Source organism: Propithecus coquereli, unplaced genomic scaffold (genome assembly GCF_000956105.1).
Source record: "Propithecus coquereli isolate 6110/MARCELLA unplaced genomic scaffold, Pcoq_1.0 Scaffold280, whole genome shotgun sequence".
NCBI lineage: Eukaryota > Metazoa > Chordata > Mammalia > Primates > Indriidae > Propithecus > Propithecus coquereli.
Genome location: NW_012148397.1, coordinates 991,575 through 1,001,399, shown reverse-complemented (window position 1 = coordinate 1,001,399; position 9,825 = coordinate 991,575). Strand labels below are relative to the sequence as shown.

The 9,825-nt window shown below is 40.3% G+C and overlaps 1 protein-coding gene across 1 annotated transcript; it reads right to left on the bottom strand.

The window, feature by feature from the left end:
* Positions 1-413: 413 nt before the first annotated feature.
* DYNLRB2 (dynein, light chain, roadblock-type 2) lies at positions 414-9,361 on the bottom strand. The gene is made up of 4 exons (XM_012648193.1): positions 9,243-9,361; positions 7,015-7,090; positions 1,384-1,551; positions 414-543 (listed from the first exon to the last, which is right to left on the bottom strand). Exons 1-4 carry the CDS (start codon positions 9,243-9,245, stop codon positions 500-502), a joined length of 291 nt encoding a protein of 96 aa, XP_012503647.1. The 5' UTR covers positions 9,246-9,361; the 3' UTR covers positions 414-499.
* Positions 9,362-9,825: the final 464 nt, after the last annotated feature.

Sequence of the window (9,825 nt, the reverse complement as noted above, 5' to 3'; positions counted from 1 at the left end):
GGAGGCATGGAGCGGTGGCACTGACCCCCGCTGAGGACCATGCTTCTGACTTCCTGGTGTCCTTGTCCAACCTGGGAGAGCGTCAAACACTCCTTGAGCCACGCGGCTTTCTACTTCTCTTGTAGCTTCCTTGATGCTCCCCTGAATCTCCTTGGCAGGTTGTGGAAGCTTCATGCTTCTATTCTTGGTGACGGCTGCTTCTAGACTAGAAGACCTGTCCCAGGGAGGGCTGTCTTCTCACTAGCATCCTTCAGTTTTATCTACTGTACAAAAAATGGAGGCGTACATGCCAGAATTCGTTTATTATATAGCAAAAGCACAATACAATACACAACACAATCAACAGGGACTAAATGAGACATGTAGAATAGCTTAAATGTAAACATAGAAAAGAATGTGCGGAGAGTCAGCTGGATTGGAATACAATTTTAGTAATCATTACATAGTGAAGTGTTTCCAGCCCCATGTCACTAGGACATCCTTGGCCGCCGCAGCAGGTCTATTCACACGGATTCTGAATGACAATCAGAAGATATTCCTTATCTACAGAGAGACATGGACAAAATTAATTCACCCTAAAATTAAATTTAATAAGTGGATATTTCAGCTAATCTGCTTTTTCTCTTCAAAACATCACATGGACCTGGCGTAGACCCATGGTTTCTCACTCTGGTTGCAAAGCAGAGTCACCTGTTTAGCCTTCAGAAAACAGCCACCTCCCAGGGCCCAGCCCCAGGGATGGTCGGGGAGGAGTCCTAGCATGGATAGTTTTCGTGAAAAGCCCTCCAAGCGATTTTAATGTGCAGTCAAGGTGAGAACACAGGTGCTTTCTTTAGTTTATAGGCAATTCTGATCTGATATATGTGCTACGGAGAAGTTCGTTCTAGACTAGATTTAGCAGCATAAGTCATATTTTATAGTCATTTACTAACACTGTGAACGTAATTCCTGCAAGGAAAGAAGTGTTTGTGTGGCTGCTGTCTTCTGGGAGACCTGGTGGATGTGCTTGCCCCGCGGGGAGGGTTTGAGACCCTATCTGCCGAGATCCACCCCCTACCGTATCTCCAGCACGGGGGACATTTCTTGCACCCTCCAGAGTCTGTGCGCTAAGTTCACTGAAAATGAGACCCACATCTCCTAAATTTTTTTGACCACTACTAATAAATGCAAGCGGGCAAAAATTCATCTTGTTCAAAGGTCACGTTAATTGCTAATTTCATACAATTTTCAGACTGGAATCTTTAGTCAAATGTCTTTGCTTTATAACTGACGAATAGTGTTTGATATTGTACACTAAAATCTATAGTCCCCATTCTTTGAAACAAGGCTTTTATCCAATAAAGTACAAAGATGCTTTAAATATGAAACGAAATGCCAAATTACCTGGCGCTACCATGATTTCGTGTTTCTTTGATCTGATCCTGAGAAAAGTGAGGTCGTTCTGAGGATCGATGTCGCGGACCGTGCTCCGGGCTTTCGTCGTCAGCTGATGAAGCAGACCTGCGTATTGAACTGTGGTCGAGTTGTCCAAGGTTGTTCGGATAGGAATACCTACCAGGAGATTTAATTTTTGGTTAATTTTTTTATTTTAAAAGTCTGTGTGCATTTCGGAAGTATTGGAAAACACTGATAACTGTAAAGAGGAAGAAAACGTGATGGCTGCTACTACTGGTATTCATTTTAGTTTCTTTCCTTCCAGTCTTTTTATTTCTAACTAGATTTTTAAGTATACTTGGGTAAAACTATATTTGCCAATTTGCCTGTTGCTTTTTTCTTCATTTAAATTATAGCATACAAATTGCCCTTGTTGACAGTGTCATCGACATTATTTTTAATCCCTGCACACTTTACTATTTTCTGGATATATCATAATCAATCCTCTGTTTGGTCACTTGGTACTTTACAATTTTTTATAGCTAATGGAGTGATGGGACATTTTTGTGCATGAGTCTTTTGGAAGCTGTTAACTGATTATTTCAGTACTAAGTTAACATATTTTTATATAAAATGCATTCCCCTAAGTGTCCTGTCTACAGCGAGTCTGCTTTGAAATGCTTGGTCTCTGACACGCTGTTAGTCTTCTTCTCTGAGGCCAGAAACATAAAGGGATGTCACCGCACATGCTAGAGAGCACATCAAAGGGGATTTTCAAAATTCCTTTATAACCCCTCACACAATATTTTGCAAACCCTCAAATTTAAGTTAGAAAATATGGTAACAAAGACATTGTAGTTTTGCTATGCATTCCCTGGCTTGCACTCATTCTTGGTTTAAACATTATTTAATTGGGCTACTTGTGTGCTCGAGTGTTCTATTGTATGAGTTTAAAATGATCTATGAACTGGAAAATTCTAGCCAGATAAATATGCAAGTATAATTCAATTTAGTTGAAATCAATCTAGCTCAATTCAGGTGACCCAGCGCCAGTGCCTGTTAGGTACCAGGTGCTGTGGCAGGTATTTTACATGCATTATATCTAATCAGAGATAGCCTTCATAGTATTTTGAGAACAACCAGATAGCCAGGAAATGCCAAGGATTTGATTTGCAAATGTGCCTTTACTTTAGGCGGACTTATGAAGGTGAATTTGGGATTATTGTCAAATTCCTTAGGTACCTGTATTAAGGCCAATCAATTAAAGAGTCTAATGTAGCTCTTGGTTTTCCTTTTGACAGTGTAGCTCCAGAAACTACTAAATAAGATGAGCACTTTCAAGAGTGAAAGACTATTACAAACTTAGGATTTTACCAAGTTTTCATAAAACTCTTGGAGACCAACAGTTTTGACTTTGAAACAGATTGATTTCTTTTAAGATAACTGTTATTCCAGAATAGGTCTTGCTAAGCATTAGAGGACAATATTTACAGGGAAACCTATTCAATAAATCAGGTATCATATAAACCTTGTTAATTTTTGTATTATTTTTTCACTTTTTCCCTAAAAGGCAGTCAGTTGTCTTTCACACCTGAGGAAAGATTACAAAGCATGGCTCTTTAACAAGCAGGAAGCAGAAATGCAGCAAGCACTCAACCTTAGAAGGGAACCTTTTGACGAATACCTTTATTTTGCATCCTAAATAGTGACTACCAAGTCTGCATTGCTCAGTATGAAAAGAAGAAATAAACCCAGGATAAGTTATTTGAAATGTAGATGACAAGAATATGAATCAGATGCTCAGGTCTATTTTGTTAGTCTATTCATGATCCATGTCAATAAATAAAACAGCCTTTCTGAATAATAAGCGTACAATGTGGAAACGCATGGAGTTTTTGGTATTCACCATAGACGTTTGAAATAAATCAGTCAACAAATATTTATTGAGTTCTTGCTTGATACCATGTGAGGTGATTAAAAAATTATTGAAAGTAATTTTAGCACATGGTATAAACTTCAGCCACTTCCCTTCTCAGATGCAACCATTGTTCCCAGTTTCTAAGGTATTCTTCCAGAGATATGTTTATACTCTGTATTTTAATGGTATCATGCTTTGTTTTGTACCTTAAAATTTTTTCATTTAATATACTTGGGAAATTGCTTGATACAGTATACATGAAGCTAAGTAATTCATGTTAATGACTAAATAACGGTCTGTTGAATGGATGTTTTGTAAAGCACTTGACCAATATATCCTCCTGATGGGCATTAAGGTTGTTCCCAATCTCTGACTTTTATAAGCGAAGCTACAGGATGTGTCCTTGTGCATGGTCATTTCACTTCTGTATGTGCGTGTAGGATAAATTCCCAAAATGGAGCTCCTAGAACAAAGAGTATGTGCATTTTAAAATTTGATATTACTGAATTTATGGCACTACTTTAAAATACGACTCTTCATGATCCTAGTAAGCTGGCAGTCATTATTTGAGTTTATCATCTTCAACTACACATTTGTACTTTGGTTGATAGATTGTATTTCAAAATAAAAGGAATTGCCTGGATGGCTGATAAAATCTAATGAAATTCAAATGATGGATTGTTAGAAATGTCAGGGATATTTAAAATTAAGAGCCTACAGAAATCAGGCTTATGTATATAATATATGACAGAGCTGGCTATCTGGGAGACAAATATATATATATTTACCTGTATCTAATTCAATGATCAGTGTTGCAATATTGTAAACAATGGTTTCATAAATGGGAAACCAATGTTAACGAAAAATCTGCTCTAATCAAAACCTATACCACTCAGGATTGGGCGAAACTGATAAGTCTACTTTATTGTCATGACTAAGAAGTCTATGTTTCAATGGCAGTGAAACCAAAGGACTGTATTTCACGTGGATATGATGATATCTAAATGAATAAACATGGTAGAAGGCCTACCTAACCAAAAATACAATCTGAAAATATGTTAACGTTATTTGCCTAGAATTAGTAGACCAAAAGCACTAGTAGAGAACAAGAATACATAAACACCATCTTCGTTAAATATTTGTGGTATAAAATTTCACAGGACTTCCCAAAGCTGCAAAACTATGGTATAATCAATAGCACTTTCATCTAAAATTGAGTAGGCTGTTGAAATTGAGTATTTTATTGCATTGTGGTCATGCGATTTATACCATATACTATTAATAAACATCTTTGTCATACATTCTAGTTATTAATAATCTGACTATAAAAATAAGCCCCTCATTTACATTTTTTGTAAAAAGGTTAATTTGGCTTGTAGGTAAAAACTTTGGGTATCCAGAAACCTTGAAAATTGCCCTGGATCCTAACACAACTTTATCCTAGTAGAAGTTAATTAGAAGTGAATGGGTATTAAAAGTATTTTGTTGCTTTTGGAGAAGTGCTAATTGAGAAACCTCAGGAAAATAAAGCAAAAATCACTTTTGGTCCCACCACTCAGAGATGATCACTGTGACGTCCCCTTACCCTTTTTTCCACAGTTATTTCAAATACACGCGTGCACCTGGCTACGTACAGGATTAGACAATGCTGACTGCTGCTCTGTTCTCTGCTTTTTTCATCTAATATTGTGAATAGTTTTCCTTGACACTAAATACTCTTCAACATTTTAAATAGAGTAACGTTCATCAAGTAAATATTACGCAGTTAATTTAAAAACTCCCCTACCGTTGGGATAGCTTTATTTACTTGTCTGTTTACTTACTGCTGTTCTACATGATGCCTCAGTGGGTCTCCTTGTACCTAAATCTTTTCTTTATCACTCCTTAGGATAAATTCCTAGCAGTGGAGTTACAGATTGAAGGGATGGACATTTTTTAGACATTTGATGCATATCACCAGGATTACCTACTTTAGACCAAGATCTTCCAAGCACATTAGAGGAGTCGTTCTGGGTGTCACGGGTGAACGCACCTGTACAGGGTTAAATAGTGGCCCCCTCAAATTCAAGTCCACCATGAACCTCTGAAGGTGATTTTATTTGGAAACAGGGTCTTTGCAGATGTAATTAGTTAAGAAGAGGTCATACTGGATTAAAGTGGGCCCTAGTCTAATAACCGGGGTCCTTATAAGAAAACAGAGACACAGAGACACAGAGAGAATGCCAGGTGATGATGGAGGCAGAGATTGGAGGGATGTAAGCCGAGGAACACCAAGGATGGACACCAACCACCAGCAACTAGGAAGAGGCAAGGAAGGATCCTCCTGCGCAGTCTTCAAAGATAGCATGACTCCCCTGATGTCTTGATTTCAACTTCTGGCCTCCAGAACTAAGAGAGCATAAATTTCTGTTGTTTTAAGCCACCAAGTATGTGGTACTTTGTCACTGTGGCCAAAGGAAACTAACACAGCACCCCTATGAAATCACGTGGAGAGCCCACTATGCAAATACCTGGAAATAAAATTAATTCAACCAGATCCACACACTAGGGCTGGACTGCTGCCTGGCAATATTGACCTACCTGTTAAGGCTGATCTTAAATCCCCTCTCCCCCCCCACCGATGACTTAAGCTTGGTGAATTTATTATATTTATTGTATGTGTGTGTGTATCTCACTCATTTGGCATTGATTTATTTTTAATTTTATAAAACAAATGTTTCCTCTGCATAAATCAATTAAAAATTTCCACATTCTCAGAACTGTTTAATTGCAATTCTCTTAAGTATTAGGTATTGTGTCAGGCACTTGATAATTATTATCTCATTTAATTGTCAAAACCACCAGTGAAGTAGGTTATTTTCCCATTCTTCACGGTAAGGAATTTTAGTTCACAGTTTAAACAGACTTTCAGTTGATAGTTGTTCAATAAATATTTACTGATGGATTTTGCCCGCACACCAAGTTGGTAATATGCCAGTTCCATGGTTCCACTGTGAATTATGTGAAGCAGCTACTCTTATTTTAACAAATGCTCTGGAATTTCTGTCACCTCTTGTCCTTACAAATGCCTGAATTAGCAATGAAACCAGCAGGAACCTTTAAGAGGTCGCCGCCACAGCTGAGCATGGAGCAATGTGCCAGAGAAAATGCTGTGTGGATTCTTAACAAGCTTTGTGCAGCAAGAGCAAGTTTCTGGTAAGTCTACAGATTTCATTGTTGGAAATGTACTGGCCCTTCTTATATTGTTTCCACAAAGACTACACTATAAATGATATTAAATTCTCAAATATTTTTATTAACTACGGTAAAGGATCAATTTCACTTAAAATGAAGACCGAAACCCTGTACCCTTTATAATATTAAACAAAAAGAAACTACTAGCAATAATACACTCCCTATATTCAAAATGATAGTTTTACTGGCACTTTTGAAATGCTGGAAGGGAATTATCAAAGCTTTAAATAATAGACAACATATAGTGTTTCTTAGGAATATACAGACATTTTAAGGCATGTTTTATATGTATTTATATCCCTAGCTCTTAGAAGAATGCTTGGCATATAACATATACTCAACAGATGTTTGACAAGTAAATGCCACAGTGAAAATATACAAATATGCTTTTGATTTCAATTTCTAAAATGTTAGCCTTAAGGACTGACACAACAAACAGGTCCTGGTTGGCTTTTGTGTGTCAAGAACACAGCCTGTGACATATTTACCTTCTGCATTTACAACCATATTTCCAATAACCCCCTTATGGCTCTGGATCCGCTTTAGGGTTTCCTCCACCTCTGCCTGGAAGAGATCAGAAAGGCAGTTAACCAAAAGGGTCTTTGTGATGACCCCAACCCCAGGGAGGATAATGTTTTAAAGGATACCTACTCCTCTATCTCCTTAACTTAAGGTGCTGTGTGCTATACTTCAGACTTTGGAAAGACAGCTTTGAAATTGTCAAGTCCCATGTAAAAACCTATATAAGGCCCCTGCACACAACCCTGACAAATCTCTTGGTTTAAGCCTTGTAGAGAAAGAGATCTTATTGCCTCACAAGCACTCACTCCACTTATATCTGTTTCCATTTGCTAGAAGGTTATTCTTTACATTGCACAGAAATCTGCCCAGATCATCATTTACTCATTGACTTTTCTGCATTCACATGAAAAATTTCTTTTCTACATTACAGTCATTTAAATATTTACAGAGCTATATATCATGGCTTCCCTCTGTCCAGAAGTGGTCCTTAATGAGAATCTTATTTTCATTAATGCTACCTAATTGGGTATTCAGGGGATTAAATTTACAGAAGGATAGTCTAAGAAAACAACATTTTGCAGGATTCCAGGGTTTTCTTGATTAACTATAGCTTGGGTCTCAGTGCAAGCTACATGTTCAACCATGGATGATTATTTTGGAATCCATCATTGTGTTCTAAACTCACCTTTCTCAATCCTATGTATGGACTGTATTGTATCAGTTTTCTTCCCCTTTAGAAATGCCAAAATCAAAAGTAATCTTTTCCAAACCTGTATATTGTTCATGACTAAGCAATCGATCACTGAATATTCTGAATTCAAATAGTATTCTGCAGTCTCTTGATGAGGGTGTGCTATATTTTTTCCCCCTCAACATTCCACAGGTGAACGTTATGTTACTTTTGTCAAATGTGGGTACGAGCACTAATTTCCTCTTTGTCACCGACATAGCATGTGTTTTCAGAATTTCAGGCATTTGTGTGCTAGATTCACAATTTTTGCCATTATGAATACCATCTATATTATTTAGTGTGCTCTTTAAATTATCTCACTGCTAAAAGCTTAAACAAATGCATTTCAAGAGGAAACTATACACCACTACCACAAACGGAAACCCGGTATTATTTGTCATAAATAGAAATAACTGTAAAGACAAACAAAATAAAGAGAAAGTAGAATATATTATTAAATTCTACCGCAATGAAAGCTCTGAGCTTGAGGTCTACTCTTCAGGTGAAAAAATGGAAATTACCAGATGATAGTGGTATTAAGGATTTAGGAGTCAAAAACTTTCTCCTGTACATAGTCTAAACGCTCAACAAAATGCAAGAGGAATAATTTTCTCACGATGTGATTCATGCTATTATTTGGCATTTCCGGGCCATCTTATGTAGCAACTAATGTTTGCATCTCACTTTGGGAGACACTGCACTAAGGCATAATAGTTGCATAGGGGATCAACAATTTATTGCATTTTTGGTCATCTTTACGACGTCCACAGCTCCTTACAGCCACTGTCCTCATTTATCTTTCTCTTTTTTACTTCTTTCCCAAACTCCTATTTCTTCTCTCCCTGACCCTTCTCGCCTCCCAGTTTTTCCTCTTCTCATGATTTCTGAGACCTCCTAATACAATCTCTTAATCCCCATTCCAATCTCCTTTTCATTCCTCTTAAAGCTCTTTGCTTTCCCTAGTTTCTACTTTCCTTTTCTTACTTTTGCCTTGGGGGGGGCCCTCCCCCTCCCTCTCCTCTTTCCTTCTTTCTCTTTATTTTCCTTTCTTCTCTCTCTTAATATCCATCCCCCCTTCTTCCCCTTTCCATGCCCGTGCTCTCCCCGTCCCACCCCTCTCAGGATCTGATTTTTCTCCACTGCATCTCGCTCCTCCCCTTTGGCAAAGGTTCCTGGCTCCCAGGATTTCTCATCCGCCTCAGCATTTTTCACCCCCCTCACTCTCTCTCTCTCTTACCTTTCTCATCATCACCCCTCCCCAAGTACCACCCCCCGAAATCAGCCCTCAAGATAGCTTCCACCCATCTGGACAGCATCTTCTCCCTTTCCAAGGTCTCCCTCTCGCCCAAGAAGCTTCCACCAGCCCTCTCCGAGGCCCGCGACTTCCCGGGAGCCGGGCAGCGAAGGCTCCTGGCGGCCGGCGTCCTTGGAGCGGCGGGGCGCGGGCAGAGACCCCAGATTTACCATCGCGCGGGCGGCGAGACTCCGGGCTCAGTCCGGCGCCGCAGCCTCCCGGGATGTCAACAACGCTTCCAGCCGTTGCTAGGAGACAAAGGAGGAAGTGACCGCCCGGAAGTGTCGGGACCGCGCCTGCGCGCGCGCGCGCGCGTGCGGGGCGGGAGGCTGCTGGGGGCGGCTCTTCCGCCCTGACCGTAACCCTGACGCCTTCCGGCCCCCGTAGGCGAAGGTTCTCGAAAGCGAGCAGCGGGCTCTCACCTGGGGTTCACCCAGGCCGGGGGCGATGGGGCGGAGGTGGGGAAGGGGAGAGCGGGCCGGGCTCCGGCTCGGGCGTCCGCCCATTCATTCCTTTAGGCCCGCGCCCGCGGAACAGCCGCTCGCTCGAGAACTCCCTGAGCGCCCGCCGCGCACCGAGCTCTCTTCTGGGCCCGGGGACACTAGCCGGGGAGGCAGACAAAATGCCACAAACTGGCATAATACCCAGTGCGATACGGGCTCCGGAGCTCTTAACCGGGGGCTGGGTCCGTTTTCCTCCGGGGTTGGGCTGCTTTGGGTAGTTGGTGATAGACTCAGCTGCCTGTGCAGCGCC

What these genes read in the sequence shown, in the direction of transcription:
- DYNLRB2 (XM_012648193.1), bottom strand. An exon ending in TATGGTTGTAAATGCAGAAG is followed by an intron (nt 1,552 to 7,014) that starts GTAAATATGTCA and finishes ATCTCCTGGTAG; the next exon opens with GTATTCCTATCCGAACAACC. An exon ending in CGAAATCATGGTAGCGCCAG is followed by an intron (nt 544 to 1,383) that starts GTAATTTGGCAT and finishes GTCTCTCTGTAG; the next exon opens with ATAAGGAATATCTTCTGATT.